We start from the raw sequence: 22,478 nt of genomic DNA on the forward strand, positions 1-22,478 counted from the left end.
TCCGAATGTAGTCGTCTGGCTACAACTTCAGTTAATAAATGTAAATATGGGATTCGGGGTTTGCATGCCTCCCCCCCCCGACCCAAAGACCCTCCCCAAAGGGGCAAAGGAAGCGCAGAGCTGCCGCTCTCCTGCGCCCTCGACCCTTTTGGCAGAACCCTCTGCTCCCTGATTTGGTGGTCGTCCTCCCCCTGCAGGAGCTGAGCAGCCCCCGCCCATGCACGCCCCCCTGCAGCCCTGGGACCCCCCTTCTCCCAATGGGGCCCTTGGGATCAAGGGAGAGGGGACTCACCGGGTCCCAGGAGGGGCCACGGAGGCAGCATTTTGAGAGAAAGACAACAGCCCCCCCTTTATTGGCGGGCCTCTCCAGGAATGCAGCTCAGTTCCCTTTAACTCTTGAAGGGAGGTGCTTTTCCTATGGAGGACCTGCCCCCCCCTTTACTCCTGTCCCTTCTAGGAATCCAGCTCTGCTCCTTTTAACCCTTGGCTAGCCGAGAAGGTCCGTATAGTTCATACTATGGTTTTCCCAGTATAGCTCTACAATTATACCATTAAAGCCCTCGTTACACTGGATTCCCCCCCCCCCCCATGATCCCTGTCTACTAATTCATTTAGATCTTGCTTCAGGTCTGGCGATGGAATGCGGATTAAATCCTCAGTTTTAATATGTAGTGATGTATGGAATTGAGAGCTGGACCACAAAGAAGGCTGATCGCCGAAGAATGGATGCTTTTGAATTCTGCTGCTGGAGGAGACTCTTGAGAGTCCCATGGACTGCAAGAAGATCAAACCTCTCCATTCTGAAGGAAATCAGCCCTGAGTGCTCGCTGGAAGGACAGATCGTGAAGCTGAGGCTCCAGTACTTTGGCCACCTCATGAGAAGAGAAGACTCCCTGGAAAAGACCCTGATGTTGGGAAAGATGGAGGGCACAAGGAGAAGGGGACGACAGAGGACGAGATGGTGGGATAGTGTTCTTGAAGGTGCCAGCATGAGTTTGACCCAACTGCGTGAGGCAGTGGAAGACAGGAGGGCCTGGTGTCCAGGGGGTCACGAAGAGGCGGACACGACTAAATGACTAAACAACAACAACAACATAGTTAAAGCCATGGTTTTCCCAGTAGTGATGTATGGAAGTGAGAGCTGGACCATCAAAAGCATCGATATTTCTAAGAATTGATGCTTTTGAATTATGGTGCTCGCGGAGACTCTTGAGAGTCCCATGGACTGTAAGAAGATCACATGTATCCATTCTGAAGGAAATCAGCCCTGAGTGCTCACTGGAAGGACAGATCCTGAAGCTGAGGCTCCAATACTTTGGCCACCTCATGAGAAGAGAAGACTCCCTGGAAAAGACCCTGATGTTGGGAAAGATGGAGGGCGCAAGGAGAAGGGGACGACAGAGGACAAGATGGCGGGACAGTGTTCTCGAAGCTACCAGGATGAGTTTGACCAAACTGCGGGAGGCAATGGAAGACAGGAGGGCCTGGCGTGCTCTGGTCCAGGGGGTCACCAAGAGAGGTCACGACTAAACGACTTAACGACAACAAAAGCCGAGAAGTGTCAGAGAACTTGCCCAGTCTTATAAAAAAAGCCCACCGACCACATCCCCATCCTTTTGATTCATGAGGCTCGTTTTCTCCTGCTCTCCTTCCTTGTAGGTTTTTAAGCAGAGGTTGGCCTTCTGTCATGGATGCTTTAATTGAGATTCCTGCATTCCTACCATTTTATAAAATACATGCATATATATATATGCTTTCAAGTATTTGGCTCCCAATTAATTCGGGGTTTTCTTGCTTTATTTCAGCTTGGGAGTCAGGAATCAGAGTTGGAAGGGACCCCAAGGGTCATCTAGTCCAACCTCCTGCAATGCAGGAATCTCGACTAAAGCATCTGTCCACCATAGCCATAAACTTGTACGTTCGCAGTAATCAACTGCTGAAATGTAAACTCAATGTGTATCCATGAAAAGGGCGTATAACTGTTTTATGAACTAACTCCGTATTTTGTGAATCACCTGAGGTCAACCAATAGGGAGCTTTAAAATCTGACAGCTAGCCAATCAGGTATTACCGAACAGCGACCCCTACTGTGCAAAGTCAGCAACTGGCGGGGGATCGCTGCAAAACCCTCAGCTCAGCCTTTGCGAGGTTGACTGACAATGGGGAAAGTCCATTAACTGTATCCATTCTGGTTTCGATTGCCTTAAAAGTTTTACATTATAACAAGAAGTGTCAAAATGTACCCTTTGGGACTTGACATCGCTGGAAGAGGACAAGTCTTTGGGAAACCGTATAAATTCAATGCCATTACCGATTCTCCCCATTCCCAAAGGCATTTTACTCTTACAGCGAAGGCGGACTTGGAGAACAACCTCTAGGCGCGAAGTTATGTACACAGCTTGGACGCCCCCCCAATCCCCGAGATATAGAGTCACGTGGGCAACACCCTCCTCAGGAAGGTGGAAAAGGAATCGCAATGGACTTCCACTGATGGAGTTTACTGAAGCCAGGAGTTCACGAAGCCCATCGGGAAACTCGGAGGGCAAGGATATGGGTAGATAGCTTTATTGTTCTTTGGGTCGTCTTCTTTGGGGATCACTCGTAGCCGAGTAAGATTGTCTTCCATAAACACGGTCTTAACAATGAGTCCCTAAGTGACTGTGGAGGCCAATTCTGGATCCACACGTCCTTCCACAGTGGGGACATAGGTTTCCAGGCAGGAGTTGACCACAGTGAGGGTTTGCCAAGCATGCCTTCCTCTTAGCACGTTTCTCCCTTGCGTCCTGAGTTCGAGCGTCTTCAAAGCCCATGACACCTTTGGGAAAGGCTGCTCTCCAACTGGAGCCCTCGCAGGCCAGTGTTTCCCAGTTGTCGGTGTTTATACGACATTTTTTTAGATTTGCCTTCAGAGAGTCTCTGGGTGGTGGGTACTTAAAAGGTGTCGGGAACTGACTCTGATAAGGGGGCAAATTGATGAACTCGTGTAACCTCACAATATCCCCTCCCTCTGTGTGACATGGTGATGTATCAACGATGCATCGATTATGCTTTTGGAGAGGTATTATGGGAAGGGACGGAAGGTCTTAAAAGGTCATGTGACCCCATGTTCGGGGTTCTTACTCTGTGGGGGGATGGGACCTGTTGCGCAACAATAAAGATGGAGGTCAACTGACCGTTGATTTGCTCCTTTATTTGGCTGGAGTTTCTTTCTTTGCTGACCGAAGAAACTCATGGGGTCTGGCACCCCGACGAGCTGGGCTGCAGAGCATCCTCGCAGCCGGATTTTCCATGTCACCTCCAGGACAGATGGCCATTCTCCCTCTGCTTAAAGACCTCCAAGGAAGGAGAGTCCACTACCTATCGAGAGAGACTGTTCCACTGCTGACCAACTCTTACTGTCAGAAGGTTCCCCCCCCCCGAAATGTTTGAAGAGCCCCTCTCTCCACCTGCAACAACTGGGACTCTGAAGCCTTGCAGCCTCCAAGGGGGAGACAGAGCATGGCGGTCCTAGCGAGGAACCACCCTGGCAAATAGAAGGGGAAGAAATGGAGGCAGTGAGAGATTTTACTGTCTTGGGCTCCATGATCACTGCAGATGGTGACAGCAGTCACGAAAATAAAAGACGCCTGCTTCTTGGGAGAAAAGCAATGACAAACCTAGACAGCATCTTAAAAAGTAGAGACATCACCTTGCCAACAAAGGTCCGTATAGTTAAAGCCATGGTTTTCCCAGTAGTGATGTATGGAAGTGAGAGCTGGACCATAAAAAAGGCTGATCTCCGAAGAATTGATGCTTTTGAATTCTGGTGCTGGAGGAGACTCTTGAGAGTCCCATGGACTGCAAGAAGATCAAATGTATCCATTCTGAAGGAAATCAGCCCTGAGTGCTCACTGGAAGGACAGATCCTGAAGCTGAGGCTCCAAGACTTTGGCCACCTCAGGAGAAGAGAAGACTCCCTGGAAAAGACCCTGATGTTGGGAAAGATGGAGGGCGCAAGGAGAAGGAGATGACAGAGGACGAGATGGTGGGACAGTGTTCTTGAAGCTACCAGCATGCGTTTGACCAAATTGCGGGAGGCAGTGGAAGACAGGAGGGCCTGGCGTGCTCTGGTCCAGGGGGTCACCAAGAGAGGACACGACTAAACGACTCAACAACAACAACAACCACCCATAGCTCTCGCCTCTCAAAGGAGCCAGTTGTGCATCCATGCAAAGGAAGAGCAGAGTTGCTGCCCTCCTGTGACCTCGGCCCTCCCTGGCAGGACTCTTCGCGCCCTGACTTGGGGGTCCCCCGCTGCAGGAGCTGAACAGGCTCCCCACATGCATGCTTTCCTGCAGTCCTGGGACCCCCGGTGCACCCCTCTGGGGAGAGAGAGAGGAGACTCACCGGATCCCAGCAGGTGCCACCGGGGCCGCATTTGCAGGGAAAGACAAAAGCACCCCCTTTTTGGCAGGAAAAGTCTGGGGAGGCGGGGAGGGGCTTTTGCTCTGGAGGACCTGCCCTCCCCGTCTTTCTTTCCTGCCCTCTCTAGGAATCCAGCTCGTTTATGTTTAACCCTTGGCAGGCCGAGGGCACCCAGCTCTTCCTCTTCTCTCCCTCTGGGGAGCAGGAGCCCCGGAGGAGCCATGTGCATCGCGCGCAAAGCACCCAGAGATGCTTTATTAGGGGGACCCTCCTGGCCGGGGCTGAGCTTCCTCCTCCTTGGCCCAGAAACAGGAGGAGCAACTTGACCCGGTCCTCCTCCTCCTCCTCCTTTCCCTGGGAAAGTGGAAACATTCTATCTGAGCTGTTTCACAAAGGAAAGCTTGTATTTTGCAATGAAACTTTGTATAAAATCGTTCGTAAACGTACGGTTCTTGCTTTTGGAACTTGTGTGCTGTGTGTTCCCCTATACATTTTGGGAAACCTAATATCTTCCATAATCTTCTTTCAATCGATGGGTTTAGCAGCCAATTGTCTTCAAATGTTGTACTGTTTGCCCAGGTGTGCTACCTGAGGGGACCAACCCTATCAATGAAGACCAGGAAAAACCCATCTCCAGTGTCAATATTGGCCTTGTGTCAACTGTGTCTGGAATATGTAAATTCTCCAATCCTCATGGAATGAGACACACCTTGACCTGCCTGACCCCCTTGTAGCCTCCCCCCCCCACTGCCACTTGGAAAGGGGGTGTCCCAGATTGTGAATATTTAAAAGACAGTTGCACACCTTTTCCCAGGCTGTGTCTTTCTTTGCTTGCAAGGACACTGAACTTTGGTCACAATCAATAGAGACGATCTAAAGCTTCAAAGCCCACTTTGCTCCTTCTTTTCCCTGGTCACCTTCCCATTTTTCCTTGCTCTAACTCAGGCATGTCCAAAGTCTGTTTATACCCTGCTCATCTGGTTGGGCACCCCCAGCCACTCTGGGCAGCTTCCAACAAAATATTAAAATACGGTAATGCATCAAACATTAAAAGTTTCCCTAAACAGGGCTGCCTTCTAAAAGTCTGGTGATAGTTGTTCTCTTTGACATCTGGTGGGAGGACGTTCCACAGGGCGGGTGCCCCTGCCCGGTCCATTCTGGTATGGGATGAAGGGTGGTCATTTGTTCTTCTGCAGTGCTTTGAATGTTCTGCGTGTCCTCTAGTTTGTCTCCCCGTGTTGTGCCCCCACCGCCTTTGCTCAGAGGGGCTCTGGTCCTGCCCACCCATCCCTGGGCCGCCTTCCCACGTCATTCCAGGTGCACAGCTAGGAGCTGGGTCTTTCACCAAACTCCCCCAGAGAACTCTAATCTGGACACTTCACCCCCCAAGTGTGAAGGGAATAATGAGCTGAGTGGTGGAATACAATGGATTTATTAAAAAATAAACAAGGGTTTCAAGGTAACTTTGTCTACATAAACATATGGTTTCAAATGTTCCCATTTCTTCTTCGTTTTGTTGCTACTCTACTACAACTGCAACAATGGGGATTACAATGCTGCCTCTCTACTACAGTGGTACCTCGGGTTACATACGCTTCAGGTTACACACTCTGCTAACCCAGAAATAGTACCTCAGGTTAAGAACTGTGCTTCAGGATAAGAACAGAAATCAGGCTCCGGCAGTGCGGCGGCAGCAGGAGGCCCCGTTAGCTAAAGTGGTGCTTCAGGTTAAGAACAGTTTCAGGTTAAGAACAGACCTCCGGAACGAATTAAGTACTTAACCCGAGGTACCACTGTACTGATGTAACCTGCCCTGCTCCACAATTGCCCCCACTCTCCCATTCCATTCCACCTTCCAGTCATCTCTACTGAAGAGGCTGCTGAGGAGGCCCGAGACCATCTTGGCTGCAAGTCCTTACAGGCCTTTTCCATTTGGCCTGGGAGGGACCGGACTGACTCCAACTGCAGAAGCTGAGGATGCTGAACAGACTCTTGGGCTTAGTGGGCGGGATGGGTTTCTTTCTGCTGGTTTATTTTATCTTTATTTTAGATTTTGCTGTGATGTATATGGAAATTCTCTCAGCCAGTCACCACTCACCCCAGCATTCCAAATTCATGCTATCCCCACCCCTAGCTAACATTAAATCTACTATTACACTGTAGTTGCCATTATTACATCAATTATTTTGATACATGTGTGTGAAACTTTAAATACAAACATCAGAATGTGGCACCCGAACTTTAAGCAGACACACATGGATGCTCATTTTCTGAGAGTCTTGTTAGAGAGCCGGTGTGGTTAAGAGCTCTTCAACAGTGGAACAGACTCCCTTGGAAGGTGGTGGTTTCTCTATCCTTGAAGGTCTGTAAACAGAGGTTGAACTAGATGATAATCAGCGTCCCTTCCAACTCTACAATTCTATGATTCTCCCCACTGTGAGTTCTTTGATGGGAAGTGAGATTGGCTCTCTTCCTGAAGCTCTTTCCACATTCCAAGCACTGATAGGGCTTCTCTCCTATATGAATTGCTTGATGGGAAGTGAGACTTTCCTTCCAGGCAAAGCTTTTTCCACATTCCATGCACTGAAATGGTTTCTCCCCACTGTGAGTTCTTTGATGAGAAACGAGATTTGAGTTCCGACTGAAACTCTTTCCACATTCCAAGCACTGATGTGGCTTCTCCCCTGTATGAATTCTTTGATGAGAAGTCAGACTGTCCTTCCATGTGAAGGTCTTTCCACATTCCATGCACTGAAATGGCTTCTCCCCTGTATGAATTCTTTGATGGGAAATGAGCCTTTCCTTCTGACTGAAGCTCTTTCCACACTCTAGGCATTGAAATGGTTTCTCCCCACGATGAATTCTCTGGTGTTGATGGAAATTTGTGCTTGCATTAAAGCTCTTTCCACATTCCATGCAATGATATGGTTTCTCTCCTGTATGGATTCTTTGATGGGAAGTGAGACTTTCCTTCCGACTGAAGCTCTTTCCGCATTCCACACACTGATAGGGTTTCTCCCCTGTATGAATTCTTTGATGGGAAGTGAGATGGGCCCTGTGACTGAAGCTTTTTCCGCATTCCATGCACTGATAAGGTTTCTCCCCTGTATGAATTCTATGATGGGCCGTGAGATTGGCCCTTTGACTGAAGCTCTTTCCACATTCCATGCACTGATAGGGTTTCTCCCCTGTGTGAATTCTTTGATGGAAAGTGAGATTGGCCCTCTGACTGAAACTCTTTCCACATTCCAAGCACTGATAGGGTTTCTCACCTGTATGAATTCTTTGATGGGAAATGAGACTCCTCTCGGAATTGAAACTGTTTCCACATTCCATGCACTTAAATGGTTCCTCTCCTGTGTGAATTCTTCCATGTGCAGTGAGACTTTCCTTCCAGCTGAAGCTCTTTCCACATTCCAAGCACTGATAGGGTTTATCCCCTGTATGAATCCTTTGATGGGATGTGAGACTTCTCTTGGAATTAAAGCTGTTTCCACATTCTGAGCACTGATATGGTTTCTCCCCACTGTGAATTCTTTCATGAGAAGTGAGATGGGTGCTCAGACTGAAGCTCTTTCCACATTCCAAGCACTGATATGGTTTCTCTTTGCTGTGGATTCTGTGATGGGAAGTGAGAGGGACACTCAGACTGAACCTCTTTCCAAACTCAGAATATTCATATGGCTTCTCCAATGTGTGGATGTTGTCATTGCCTCCCTTGTTCTTAATTTCCAGTTCATCACCACCTGCAACAAAGAGAGAAATGTATTAGAACCTAAGGAATAAATGGAGACCCCAATTTTTGAAAAATACTAATTAACACCTGTGATAGAGGAAGAAATGAAGGGAGTGAGTTAGATGTGAAGTCTTACTATAGGTTTGACTTCATTTGTTGACTGGCATTAACTGACATATTTATGAAGACCTGAAATTTGTTTGCCCCCATCATGGAATCTGCTCCATCTCCAATGACAGTTGTCTCTTTCGTCAACCAAAACCAAGAGAAGCAAAAATGAAAACAGAAACTCCTGACAGAAACTACTTTGACTTCCGTCACTTCTCTAAAACCAAGAATTCAAAAGGCCTGGGCAGTTCAGACCAGGCTAATCATTGGAGAAAGAATATTCAAAGACAAAACAGTCTTTAGCCCTCCATTTAAGGTGAGCTGTGCAGTGTGTTAGAATCCCAGATGCTGTAAGTGGCGCAGTGAGTTCCACCAAAATCTGGAAGGTTGATCACATAGAGCTATGTATGGAATTTCCAAACATGTATTATGATCCAACAGGGAGCCTTACAAAGAGAGTCCATGATCCCACAAATCTCCTCCATGACTTCCTTATGCAGAGCTCTCTGGTCAGGATCCAGCAACACCCATTCTTCATCTTTGAAATGAACAGCGACATCTTCAAAGCACACCGAACCCTAAAAGAGAAAGAGAAAGGTCCTCCTCTTAGTCAGAATGAAGATGATCTACTACACATTGCTCTGTTCTTTTATTTTAATAATTTTTTAATTAGTTTTCCAATATAACCCCAATAATAGCCAAACTATAACAATAGCAAGTTTCTCAGAGGTCTTCTCTCTCCACCCCTTCCTTTGATGTCTTGGAACAGGTGACAGTCTTCTAGAATCCATTCTGTCTCACTAGTAAAACATGTCACCGATCTTCACCATTTATCCCTCTGCCTAGGAAATGGTGGGCAGTTTTCAAACACGCTAAAGATTTACTACTCCTTTCCAACTCCTAGAATCTCTTATCTCAGCCTCCAGATTCTTTTCCTTACAGCAAGAGACTAATGGCCCAATTAAACTTTATCTTTGATTACATTCCGTCAGTAGCACACACAAATCTCAGTCTATTTTCCCTTGTCTGTTGTCTTTAAAAGGAGGTGAGGGGAATTAATCTGTCTTTCCAACACGGTCATACTTGAGCTTCCCCTCCTCCTCCTTTCTTCATTTCAGATGATACAGTTTCCATTTTTGCTTGTTCATATCAATATTAGTCCAGCACCCCTTCCTCACTTGTAAATAGCTTTTTATCTTACTTTTCCAGAGAGGGTGGCCAAATCATAAAAATATAAAAGAAACTTAGAACAAGCCAAGTGTGGGCTTCCCTCTCCCCAGACGACTCTCATGCCAAAGAAAATCTCAATTCAAACCTTTGATCCATGTGGCTGGCATATTCAAAAGTATGTTGTTTAAAGCCAATTAAAGATCCAATTAAATGGAGAACCTCTTCTTCTTAATGGCAACATAGGAAGGTTTTTGCCAGGCAAAGTGCTTTTGCACTCAGCGCCTCCCTGCCTCCCATATTCCACGCAAGAGCCAGGTATCAAGACAAACTGTGAGTGAAGCCCATTCCCTCCCCTCTCTGGGTGGAATTTGCAAGGATGATTTGCCTTCTGTCATCATTGCATTTTGTTCACCAATGATCCCTCACTGCCATGGGGGCTGCCTCCCTTCAGGTAGGTGGGACTGGAAGCCTGCTCTGTAGTTCTCTATCTGTTCTCTGCTGTGTTGTTTTAATGGGATTGTTTTGCCAGTGCATTTTATTGATGCTTCTTTTAATGTCTCAATGGAAACAAAATAAAGAAATCCCTTCCAGTAGCACCTTAGAGACCAACTAAGTTTGTTATTGGTATGAGCTTTCGTGTGCATGCACACTTCTTCAGATGCACACTTCTTCTTTTTCTTCCTGCACACGAAAGCGCATACCAATAGCAAACTTAGTTGGTCTCTAAGGTGCTACTGAAAGGAATTTCTTTATTTTGTTTTGACTACAACAGACCAACATGGCTACCTACCTGTGTCTCAATGGAATTATTTTATCGTGTATTTTAATGATGGACATTAATCTTAGTGTAAATGGGTGGAACTCCACCTTGTTTTCTTCAGAGCCTCCCAGCTGTGCAACATTCCCATTTGCCAGGCAGAAGGATTTCTGCTCGTTTCCTTGTGTGTCATTCAGGGGGAGGGGGGACCCTTCTGATGCCCTAAAGGCAATTTCAAGAGGCACAGGTGGGTACAGGGAGGGAAACCCTCCCTGTGAAACTGATGGGGCTGGTTAGCTGAATCCTGGCCACTGTTTTGTATGGTGTGTAAACTGCACAGAAGCCTATTTTAGCATTCAGTGGTGACATTAGAAATAAAACTGCAATGGCTTATAAATCATACAAGTGACCTTCAGAAGGCGAGTTAAGGCGAGGTGGCTGTTCCTTGTTCTCAGCACTTTAAGCTTCTTGAGTGGCATTCCCAGCCTCTTGGCTTCTGACAAAGCTGCCCTTGACAAAGACGCCTTCAGAGAAGCTTTGACGGAAGCCAAGAGGAGAGGAATTTGTTCAGGCCCAGAGGCACCTGGCTGCCCCCCCCGTACCTCCCCCCCCCAATGCTCTTTCCCCCAACCTGATCTGGTTCCACAGCCACTGCTTTCCTTCTGCCACCATGAAAAGACGGATGAGGAGGTCCTGCTGGCATTCTTCTGTCACCTGCAAGAGAGAAAGGTGTGTGGGAAGCCATGACGGTATGCTCTCCTCTGAGGTTGAGCACTATGTCTCAAACTACAGTGGTACCTTGGGTTACAGACGCTTCAGGTTACAGACTCCGCTATCCCAGAAATAGTACCTTGGGTTAAGAACTTTGCTTCAGGATGAGAACAGAAATCGCACAGTGGCAGCAGGAGGCCCCACTAGCTAAAGTGGTACCTCAGGTTAAGAACAGTTTCAGGTTAAGAACGGACCTCCAGAATGAATTAAGTTCTTAACCCAAGGTACCACTGTACAGGCGGGCCTCCGAAAAAGTCTCGTCTGCTGAGTGCATTTTGACATTTGTACCCATTTCAAAGGGGCAGATGGGACTTGTCAACCTGGGAAGGTAACCCGTCTAGGAGATGGAGAACTTTGCTCCTAAACCTCTGCTGCTTTGCAGCTATGCTCATTTGTGAGAAAGGCTTCAGGAGTAGAACTTGAGGAAAAACCTACACCTGCTGCCTTGCAGTAAACCAGAGTGGAGTCCCTAAGATGGTTGAATAGTACCTTGTAGACCTTCCAGCAACTCTTGCAGCCAAGGAGGCTCCAAATGTCTTGATCTGCTTTCCGTGGCCACATAAGCAAGGCTGAGGAGGGGGGTCGTGTCATCTGGGCAGCCCAGGACCTCCATAAACACTGCCCTGGCTTGCTCTCCAGGGAAGTTGGCGCTAACACAGCAGTCTGGCTTCACCACCAGGGACACACTCCATTGACTCTTGAGACAGACTGATGCCAACAACCCATTTCATATTTTAGCTCTGTAAAAATACTGCACATCTCCCATCCTTGGAGTTCTTGTTCCCAAGTGCCTTCTCCCAAAAGATGAACAGAACCCATGGATTTGTTTCAAAATCCACAGAATGTCACCAAAGGGGCACGGGACGGGATGCTTTCCTCCTTACCCAGTGGCCTCTCTCTGTTATCCAATGGAGTCCTTTCAGTCTCAGAGGAATCCAGGCCCAATTCTGCAAACAGATCTTTTCCCTGAAAGAGCAACAAAGATTCAAAACAGAATGGGGAGAAGTATTGGAAAAGAAATGGCAGAGGCATCCAATCTCATTCCTTGGATGTTTTCCAAAAAGGAATGGCCCTTTAGTAGGGAATTTTGGGACACTCTCCCTCATGTTCTGAACCAGAGGAAAGTCTCTCTCACCTGCTTCTCTGCCTGCTTCCTCTCCTCTGCCTGACTCAGGAGGAAACCTTCGGCCAGGGCCACCGCCTGGGAACTGGTCTCCGCTCCGCATTCCCTCACCCAGTTCTCCATCTCCAGTGGAAAGACAGCCAGAAACTGCTCCAAGATCACCAGGTCCAGCATCTCAGCTTTCGTGTGCCTTTCTGGCTTCAGCCACTGATGGTAAAGGTGGTAGAGTCTGCTGCAAACCTCTCGAGGTCCTTTGGCCTCCTGGAAGCAGAATTGCATGAACTGCTGGTTCTGCACATCTGAGTGGAGGGTGTCCTCCTCACCCAGGATCTTCTGCACATAGTTTTCCCAGAATCCCCCACTGCTCTCAGTTTTGATGGCATGGCCTCTTCCGGTTTCAGGGCCAGCTGAGTCTTGCTCATCCATCTGTGCTTTCAGGAAGCCTCCAAGAGAGATGAAGGAATCTCTCTTGTCTTCTGCCAAGTTCTGTCTGTCTGAATTAGAGATCCTTGCAAATTCTACAAAGCAAAAACATGGTTGTGTTACTAAACTGACACATTGTCAGGAGAAGAAAAGGGTTCTGCTAAGAAGCATATATGAGTCTTGGGAGAGCCAGCTCTGGACTGCACTTCAACCTAGACTATGAGGTTTATTGATCCTCCTTTCCTTTGAGGCTCTTCTAAAGCCCTTTGAAATCCCACTGAAGCCAGCCAAAATGGCTGGACGGCAACCGTCGACACCCGAGATAGTCCCCTGCCTTTGGCCGCCACCCCTGAAACCCAGCAAAAGTTATTATTCTGCCTAGAGCTGCCAAATAACGTTGGATGTTTGCCTGAGATTTATGGTGGAGTAGAGTGACACAATTTAAAATCTGCAAGCAGCCATTGAGAAGTGAAAGTAACTTTGCTAAGTCTGACCAGCTTGTTGAATCAACATATGGATTAATTATACAGCCCCAGGGGGAGGTAAGCCTTGAATGTTCCATTTCTTGAAATTTGTATGAGGTTTATTTAAAAAGGAGAATGAGAAGCAAGTCTCTAGCCCTCCTAGAGGGAAAGTAGCCATGCAAAATGTGCAGGGAACTGTTGGTCTTCCTGGGAGATGAATCCGCCCAGTGCCCTGGTAGTGCAGGAATCGCAGCTAAGGTTCTCTGCAGGGCTTTCTGTTCAGTCTCAAAATATCCTCTGAACATTGGAGGGGCTGCGTGTCTGAATGGACACACCCGTGTCAGCCAGGAGTCTGGATAGCAGTCCTGCCTGCTTCGGGGGTGGGGAAAGCTTTGCCTCTGATGGAAGGAGAATGGAGGACCCACTTGCATCTGGAGGAGCTCAGCACCAGAAGAGAAGAGGAGCCCTGCAGGATCAGGCCAAAGGGGCTCCTCTTGCGTGCAGCCTCCTCTTCCCACAGGGGCCAACCAGAGCTCCATATGGGAAGTCCACCAGCAGGACTGGGGCGCAAGAGCCCCTCTCTCCACCTGCAGCAACTGGGACTCCGACGCCTTGCAGCCTCCGACGGGGAGACAGCGCACAGGAGCCCCCCCCCCCCTCTCGCCCTCTCCTCCCGCTCCTCCAACTGGCCTCGCCCTCAGTTGGTGCCCATTTCTGTCTCTTACGGGAACGAGTTCCAAAGGTTTTATTTAGTCCACATCGCAGGAAGGAAGGACTTTCTTTTATCTTCCTTCAATCTGCCCAAAGTCTTTATTTTACTATTGCATCGGTCAAATTTAAGATTTTAGCGTGTATTTCATGTCCGACTGTTTCCCTCCGGCTACAACCTCTATCAATAAACGCGACTGAGATCCAAAAATCTGAATAGGATTCCCCCCCCCATGCCTTTTTTCCTTCAGGCCAAGACCCTCCCCAAAGGATCCAGCAACACATCCACGCCAAGGGAGCGCAGAGCTGCTGTCCTCCTGCGAAGTCGCCCCTCCCCGGCAAGACCCTCCGTGTCCTGACTTGGGGGGGTGTCCCCATGAGCTGAGCAGCCCCCCCACCCTCTCCCTGCAGCCCAGGGACTCCCCTTCTCCCCAGTGCACCTTTGGGGGGGGAGAAGGGAAACTCACCAGGGTCCCAGCCGGCTTCACGGAGGCAGCATTCGCAGAGAGAGACAAAAGCACCCCTTCCTCGCAGGAAAAGACTGGGGAGGGAGGGGCTTTTGCTCTGGAGGACCTGACCCCCCCCTCGCCTTGACTTCCTGTCCCCTATAGGAATCCAGCTCGTTTATGTTTAACCCTTGGCAAGCCGAGCGCAGCCAGCTCCCTCCTTTCTCCCTCTCGAGCGCAGGAGGCTTATTTGGGGGGGGGCGCTGGGGGCTGAGCTTCGCCCTCCCCGGTCCAGAAACAGGAGGAGCAACTTGCAGGAGGAAGGGCTGTACAAGAAGCAGGAAAACCCCTCGGAGGATCCGGGAATGGAAGAGTCGGAAGAGCCCCCCCCCCCCAAGTCACCAATCGCCCGCAGCGCACGAGTCACAGCTCCAGAATCCCCAGCTGAAGCCCCCCACCTCTGCCCAAAACCGGTAAACTATGGACCTCCCTCCTGCAGGCGGCGGTGCTGCCGCTGCTACCGGGAATTGGGGAGGGGGTGGGAGACCTCCCCCCCCCCACGAGCCTTGCCTCTCCACACCAGGAGGCAAAGACAAAGAGTCTCCGCTGCGCATCACCAGACCATTCACACGCGCCCATTCCCTGCCTTTCACCCGTGACACCAAATCCCGAGTGTCAAGAGAAAGAAAGACAGGCATGGTATCTGCAAGGGAGGCTGGGCTCGGGACCCGAACACTCCCTCCCCGCTGAGCCCCAGGTCTCTCTCCCACAAAGGAAAACAGAGACAGTGTCAATGCCAAATGTAGCAATTCGCTGATAAACGTATCCATCTTCTGCCTTAATGGGAAAACTTTACAAATTCTTAAGAAATCACTCGTGGCGCCAGTCTTCTCAGTTCCATTGGCATTTAGGGCCCAGGGAAGTGAGGTATTCGGGGAGGGGTCAGTGAGCCCACCAGAATCCCCACGTCTGCCGGGCAAGATACCCCCAAGAAGTCATGCCCGGTGATATTAAATACTTTCCTTTGGGAGTAGATGCTGTATCAGGAAACCCCCCCCCCCAATCATTCAGTTTGTACAAACTTCACACTCTACATACGCATCGCTTCTGTTATAAATTCATAGAAAATCAACCATACATCGGATTTGCACTGTTCCACCTATATTTTACTTCATGAAGGAAGGACTACAAAATGGGGAAAGTTTGATACAGGCCAGCCATAATCTCTTCGGCATACCAGCACATCCACAGGAGCCCTGCCCAGTTGCTATGCCAACCCTGATGGTCCTAGACACAAGACCATCAAGATCACAAAGAACTTGCATATGGGAGTGGATTCAGCATGGTCTGGAACAAAGGACAATAATCAGCTCTTCCCTCTGGGGGCAGGAAACTGCAAACTCCCCTCTGTCACCTGGAAAGTACTCATGGGGAGGGGGAAAGGGGGAGCCAGCCAGGTGACAGGACACTCAGGTTACCACCACAACTCCTCCCCCAACCCCTCCTTTCTGTAATGTATGCCTCCCTCAACCCCTCCTTTCTGTAATGTATGCATGATGTTTCTGGGGGTGGGCTAGACCTAGAGGGGGGAATTTCAAAAGTTTTTATAAGGCCTTGCACACCATTTTTCTGTGTCTTTCCTCTCTCCTGCAAGTGAGGGGAGCACCCTGTTGCAACAGTTCAATAAAGGCCAAGCCTACAGGCTGCTGTTTTGTTCCAAGTAATCCTGGTTGGCGTCTTTGTTTTTGTCCAAGGGACTCCTCGGATTTTTCCGTTAAAATCTGAGGGCTCCCTTGGACAGAAAACAAGGACACCAGCCAGGAATACCAGAGCAAAACAGCAGCCAGTCAGCTTGGTCTTGATTGAAGACTGTCGCCACAGGACTCCCACCTGCCACCAGGTGGAACAAGATGGAAGCCCCGAACAAAAGAGAATCCAAACTTTTATTAGCTGCTAATCCCCATGTTACACCCCCCAAACCCCCAAACTACATCACTAATACATCATGGTTACATCATGAAAAGGGAGGTCTGGTGGCCGTAATCTGAGCATCCTGGACCCTGCCCCATGGTTCCCCTTGCCCCCCACCAAACACCCATCAAGTGTAACAAAAAGGATATTTACATTTCCCTGTTTCCCAGCCAAGTTAATCATACCCTTTTGTCTTCATCTGGGTTTGTTTTTTCTGGAATGGCTACCTGTCCGGCACTCAGGTATCAGGATACCAGGGATTATCACTCAGGCAGAGGGGCTGCTGAGTAGCTGAGCTCACATGTGAATTTCTGAAGTTTTCCCTGTGAGCCAGTACATAAATACATTGATCAGTGAATTGTTACATTTGGTATTGTGCAGCAGAGGCCCTTTGAATAGATAGGAAGAAACTGTGATGAAGTGTTTCATGGGAACCAAGAGCAGTGGTGATTTCACTTGTAATATACTGGTACCTCCGAGTGAAGCCGCCATCACAGTGATTGTGCTGATTTTGGTAGTGGGCGCATGTGCATGATATCTGCTGGAGGAGCAGCACCCCCCCTCAACCTATACATAAATTTCTGCAACAGCCTCAAAGCGGCTCACAATCTCCTTTCGCTTCCTCCCCCCCCCCCCAACAAACACTCTGTGAGGTGTGTGAGGCTGAGAGACTTCAGAGAAGTGTGACTGGCCCAAGGTCACCCAGCAACTGCATGTGGAGGAGCAGGGAAGCGAACATGGTTCACCAGATTACAAGTCCACCGCTCTTAACCACTACACCAAACTGGCTCATGACTGGCGATATTAAGTGCTTTCCTTTGGGAGTACATGTGAAAGACTAGTTACAGGTAGGTGTTGGGAAAGATGGAGGGCACAAGGAGAAGGGGACGACAGAGGACGAGATGGTTGAACAGTGTTCTCGAAGCTACGAACATGAGTTTGACCAAACTGGGGGAGGCAGTGGAAGACAGGAGTGCCTGGCGTGCTCTGGTCCAGGGGGTCACGAAGAGGCGTACACGGCTAAACGACTAAACAACAACAAAGCCATGCTGGTCTGCCATAATTGTTACTGGTATGAGCTTTCATGTGCATGCACACTTCTTCAGATGTGAAAGACTGTATTTGATTGACAGAAGCATGCTTGGGTCAGAGGTTCTACCTGAGACCACACCCTTTCTGTGACATATCTATGATGTCTTGATGATGCATCCTGAGATGTATTATGGGAAACTTTAAAATACTATTGTAACCTTTGTTTGGGGCTTCTGGCTGCTTTGTCTTTGTAGTAGTTGGAAGTTGCAACAATAAAGATCAGACCTACAGGCCGCTGTTTTGCTTCTATCTCCTGGCTGAAGTCTCTTGCTTGTGACCCCCAACCAGAACCTATGGGAGTCAAGGTTGGGCAATTGTGGGGTGCTCCAAGGACTCCCTGTTACACCACCAACTTGGCTTAAAAAAAAAGACAAATTCATGGAAGAGGAGAGAGCTATGGATGACTACAAACCACAATGACTATTCTCTACCTCCACCGTCGGAGTCAGTAAATACTTCTGAAGACCAGTTTCTGGAATCCAGAGGAGGGGGAAAGACTCTTGTGCTCGGACCCTGCTCACAAGCTTCCCATTGGGACATCTGGTTGGCCACTGTGAAGACAGGAGGCTGGACTAGATGAGCCAGTGGCCTGATCCTGCAGCCTTGTCTTAGGGTCTTAATATTAATCTTTTTGCAAATGTAAGGGCCCAGAGAATCCATTTATGTTGACCATTTGTCATGCCTCATGGATTAGGTACATAGTTTCAGATGATGCTATATAATAATTAAACCGTCATACCTCGTGTTACGTTTGCTTCATGATACGTTTTTTCAGGCTGCATCCCGTAGTGACCCACAGGTACCGGAAAGGGTTACTTCTGGGTTTCGCCGCTTGCGCATGTGCAGACGAGCAAAATGATGTCACGCGCATGCGCAAAAGCGGCAAATCAAAACACACGCATATGCAGGTGCGCCATTGCGGGTTGCGTTCTGTTCATGTTGTGAACAGGCCTCCAGAACGGATCCCGTTCACAACCAGAGGTTACAGTTCACAACTGTAATAATAATAATTATTATTTATTTATTTATACCCACCCAACTGGCTGGGTTTCCACACAATAGATTTATACATAATAGTGTTCTCCCCCCCCAAAAAAAAAACCTAATAAAAAATGCCAAACACTGTCTAAACAGATGTTTCAACAAGGCATTCTCCTAATTGCAACAGCATGTTGTCATCACTAGACCATGTTTATGCTATCATAGTGGATAAACTCTAAATAAAATCTTTTGTTGTATGAGACATTGTTTATAATCTAATGACACATTAGAAATGGAGGCTGGAACATTTCCCCATTGTTTAATTGAGATGGGGTCATTAGTTCTTTATTCCATTCATTTATCAAAGTCTGAGAGTTAAATTGATTAATAGACCCTAAACATCTATAAAAAGTTTTTTATAGCTCCGTTTTTAGCCTCTAAGGAGGGACAGTGGCTGGAAACCCCTGGTTTAATACACTGAAAATGCTTTTGATTGACTTATTGAAACCGCCCCGTGAGCTGTGCAGCCAATCCTTTTAGAAATCTGTAGCACCATTTCCTTCTAATGCAAAAAGTGCAGCTGGGCAGGCCATCTTGAGAGAAGCTTCCTTCCCTCTCTCTCTCTCTCTCTCTCTCTCTCTCTCTCTCTCTCTCTCTCTCTCTCTCTCTCTCTCTCTCTCCAGGGATGCTCATCAGATGCCGCCTGCCTGCCTGTGACTCTGGTTTTTCTCCACATGCAAAACTTTGGTGGAGGAATCCATACAAGTTTAAAACAGACTTTCGCCTGAGCTGGCATAGCTCAGTCAGTAAAGCATGACTCTTAATCTCAGGGTTGTGGATTCAAGTTTTATGGTGAGCATCAGATTCCTGGGGTCCCTTCCAGCAATGATTCTGTGTTTGCACTGAGTTTTCCTTAGCCTTCCTGCTGCACTGGCTGCAGTTATTAGCCCAGCGGGCTTAGAAGAGTCATGGGGAAAAGCAGCACATCCTGCCAGGCGGTTGAAGCCCTTTGCTACCACGGATCGTTCTTCTGCAAGAAGACCCATCGCCACAAACTCTCTAATACCACTCACATCATTTGTACAAGATCTTCCTCTTTTCTGTGTAAAATCATAATACTTTATTTGGAGGTTTAAAATGAGATGTTTTGCCCTTCCTCCTCTGAAGAGTCAAAGTCTATGGATCTGCCAGGAGGAGCTTCTCTGCTGTTCCCTTACGTGACAGAAGATGGGAGACCTTCAGGCGGAAATGTGCTTGGCCGACATTTAATAATATTGTGTGGGATTTGGCCTATGAAGCTTTGGCCTTGCGGGAAGTTTTTAGCGTTTGAGATTTTTGCTGTGCTTTTATTATGCTAGAAGCCACCTAGGGCAGCTGGAACAACCCAGTCAGAGAGGTGGGATATAAGTAATAAATTATTATTATTGTCAGGGTGTTTGTAATAATAATAATAATTTATTATTTATACCCCATCTGGCTGGGCCCCCCCAGCCACTCTGGGCGGCTCCAACAAAATATTCAAACACAGTAATCCATCAAACATTAAAACCTTCCCTAAACAGGGCTGCCTTCAGATGTCTTCTGATATGTATATATATCAGATATATATATCAGATATAATTTTGTTAGTGTAATAAAATAACTGGGCACTTTATGCATCCATCTCCCCCATTTCCAGTGGGTCTACTCTGAGTAAATTAAGCCGGTTTCCCTTCCTGACTCCAAGAGCATCCCTTTCCTTTCCTTCCTCTCAGTCGTCTTAGGGTGGGGAGAGGGAGCCCTGGCTGTCAGTCGGGGGGGAATGGGAGGTGCCTCCATGGCCCAAGTCAGTCAGTCAAAGGCCACCTTCCCCCTGTGCTCCTCGTCCTCCTCATTTCCCTGGGCAGGCCGAGGCCGGAGGGAGGTGGCACCTGCCCCCCTCCCGCTGCCGCTACTGACCAGGGGGATAATGAAACTCTGCATGAGCTCCAGGAGGTGGCGCTGCAGCAGGGCGCTCTGGGCGTCGGAGGGCTGCTTCTTGTGGATGCCCTGCGAGGCGGGAGGGAGGGTCATGGCGCTTGTGGCACTAAAGGATGATAAGAATTTTAAAAATGGATCTCCAGCTCACCTGTCCCTGATTTTGAATTGGCTTGCATGTGTGCGTATGTGTGCATAGCCAAGAAGGGAGTCATTTAAAGCCCTCCCTACAAAACAAAGAGTCTCAGACACAACCAGGATATTCAGGGCTCCAAATTCTGGACCTCTGACTGTTTGCTGGGAGAAGCCTGACTGCCCATTCTTTATGGCAGCTCTGCTGGGTTTGGTGGGTTGGGGGGGTCCTGCTGGTTTTCTGTATCTTTACATTAGATCTTCTTGTGATTCGTATGGAAATTGTTTAGTTAGAAAGGCTAGAAAGGTGGAAATCTGCCCAAAGACCTGCTCCGACCATAATGCATTGAAAATGGACATGACACTATTACCAACCGGCTCCTTTAGATGGAAGATGAATGACAATTTGTTTAGAGATCAGGAGATTATTAAGAAGGCCCAAAAAGCCTTAAAGGACTACTTTGAGATAAATTTGAACACTACGGTGGAAAAAAGAATCATTTGGGACGCAAGTAAGGCTGTGATGAGGGGATTCTTGATACAACAGAATGTTGTAAAGAAAAGGACTCAAAATGAGAGGAAAGATAAGATCTTGGAGAAAATTAGAGAATTAGAGAAGAAGTTAAGACTAACCCCGAAGTCACAGTCGATTTTGAGAGAAATTAAACTTCACCAAGCACAATACTCTAAATTGATAAATCAGGAAATAGAGTGGAAGATTAAATTAATGAAACAAAAAACTTTTGAATCGGCAAACAAATGTGGGAAATTGCTAGCTTGGCAGTTGAAGAAGAGACAAAAATTAAACATAGTCACAAATTTAGAGATTGAAGGAAGAAACATTCAGAACCCCGTGGATATCAGAAAATGTTTTCAGAGATATTTTAAAAAATTATACACTCAAGGGCCGCAAGACGAGGTTGAGATTAAACAATTTTTGGAAAAAAATGGACTACCTAAATTATCACAAGAAAATATATCAATCCTGAACTGCAAAATAACACGACAAGAGATTGAACAAGCCATTCAGAACATGCAACTGGGCAAGTCTCCAGGGCCAGATGGGCTGACCTCCAAGTATTACAAGACACTAAAAGACTATTTGATACAACCACTTATGGAGGTCAGCAACGAAATTTTGGAGGGGAAGAAGGCGCCGGAATCGTGGAAGGAAGCCTTTATCACATTGATACCAAAATCGGAAGCTGAAAAGACACAACTTAAGAACTACCGCCCCATCTCCCTTTTAAACGTGGATTACAAAATATTTGCAGATATTTTGGCAAGCAGATTTAAAAAAGTATTAAATGAAGTAATTCATAAGGACCAGGCAGGTTTTCTCCCAGGAAGACATCTGTTTGCCAATACAAGGAATATAATTGACATTTTGGAACTTTTGCAAACAGAGATAAATACAAAAGCAGTGTTAATTTTTATAGATGCGGAGAAGGCCTTTGACAACATTTCATGGAAATTTATGAAGGGAAATTTAAAAGAAATGGGAGTGGGATGGGGTTTTGAGAATGGGATTGATGCAATATATTCAGAACAAAAGGCTAAATTGATAGTGAACAATGTGGTTACAGAAGAGTTTAAAATTGAAAAAGGAACACGACAAGGCTGCCCTATTTCCCCTTTGCTATTTATTTCGGTTCTGGAGGTGCTCTTGAATATGATTAGAGGGGACCGGTTGGTGGAAGGGATCCAGGTCGGAGCGAAACAATATAAACTTAAAGCTTTTGCAGATGACCTAGTTTTGACCCTGCAGGAGCCAGAATCTAGTACGAAAAGAGTATTACAACTGATTCAAGACTTTGGTCGGGTGGCGGGATTTAAACTAAATAAACAGAAAACTAAAGTATTGAAAAAAAATTTGACAGATATAGAGTCAGAACGGTTTCAGAGAGAGACAGAATTAAATGTAGTCAAAAAAGTAAAGTACCTAGGGGTGAACATAACAGCAAAAAACCTGAGTCTATTTAAAGACAATTATGAAAAATGTTGGTCAGAAATTAAGAGAGACTTGGATAGTTGGACAAAACTGAAACTTTCTTTGTTAGGCCGAATTGCTGCTATCAAGATGAATGTATTGCCAAAAATGTTGTTCTTGTTTCAAACATTACAGATTGTGGATAAGACGGAGTGCTTCCGGAAGTGGCAGAGAGATATTTCTAAATTTGTCTGGCAGGGCAAAAAGCCCAGAATTAAGTTTAAGATATTAACTGATGCGAAAGAA

The 22,478-nt window shown here is 47.3% G+C and overlaps 2 protein-coding genes across 2 annotated transcripts in view; both read right to left on the reverse strand.

Moving 5' to 3' along the window:
• LOC309378714 (zinc finger protein 202-like) overlaps positions 1-452 on the reverse strand; it is an 83,972-nt gene extending 83,520 nt beyond the window's left edge. The window contains exon 1 of the mRNA XM_081927318.1: positions 293-452. Coding sequence (XP_081783444.1) covers positions 293-323 — 31 coding nt within the window. The 5' untranslated portion in view covers positions 324-452. The remainder of the gene's footprint in view (positions 1-292) is intronic.
• Positions 453-6,486: 6,034 nt separating this feature from the next.
• On the reverse strand, positions 6,487-14,558 carry LOC309378611 (uncharacterized protein). Its single transcript, XM_081927005.1, has 6 exons — positions 14,132-14,558; positions 12,082-12,587; positions 11,831-11,912; positions 10,807-10,889; positions 8,700-8,826; positions 6,487-8,150 (listed from the first exon to the last, which is right to left on the reverse strand). The coding sequence occupies exons 2-6, from the start codon at positions 12,493-12,495 to the stop codon at positions 6,787-6,789; spliced, it is 2,070 nt and encodes a 689-aa protein (XP_081783131.1). The 5' UTR covers positions 12,496-12,587; positions 14,132-14,558; the 3' UTR covers positions 6,487-6,786.
• Between the last annotated feature and the right edge of the window lie 7,920 nt (positions 14,559-22,478).

This window comes from Podarcis melisellensis (assembly GCF_964234715.1).
Source record: "Podarcis melisellensis genome assembly, chromosome: 10".
Taxonomy (NCBI): domain Eukaryota; kingdom Metazoa; phylum Chordata; class Lepidosauria; order Squamata; family Lacertidae; genus Podarcis; species Podarcis melisellensis.

Coding starts and splice junctions, on each gene's coding strand:
- LOC309378611 (XM_081927005.1), bottom strand. CDS start 12,495: ATGGATGAGCAAGACTCAGCTGGCCCTGAAACCGGAAGAGGCCATGCC. Junction 8,827..10,806: donor TGGCTGTGGAACCAGATCAG/GTTGGGGGAAAG, acceptor TTTCTCTTTTAG/GGTTCGGTGTGCTTTGAAGA. Junction 8,151..8,699: donor TGGGATCATGGACTCTCTTT/GTAAGGCTCCCT, acceptor TCTTTGTTGCAG/GTGGTGATGAACTGGAAATT.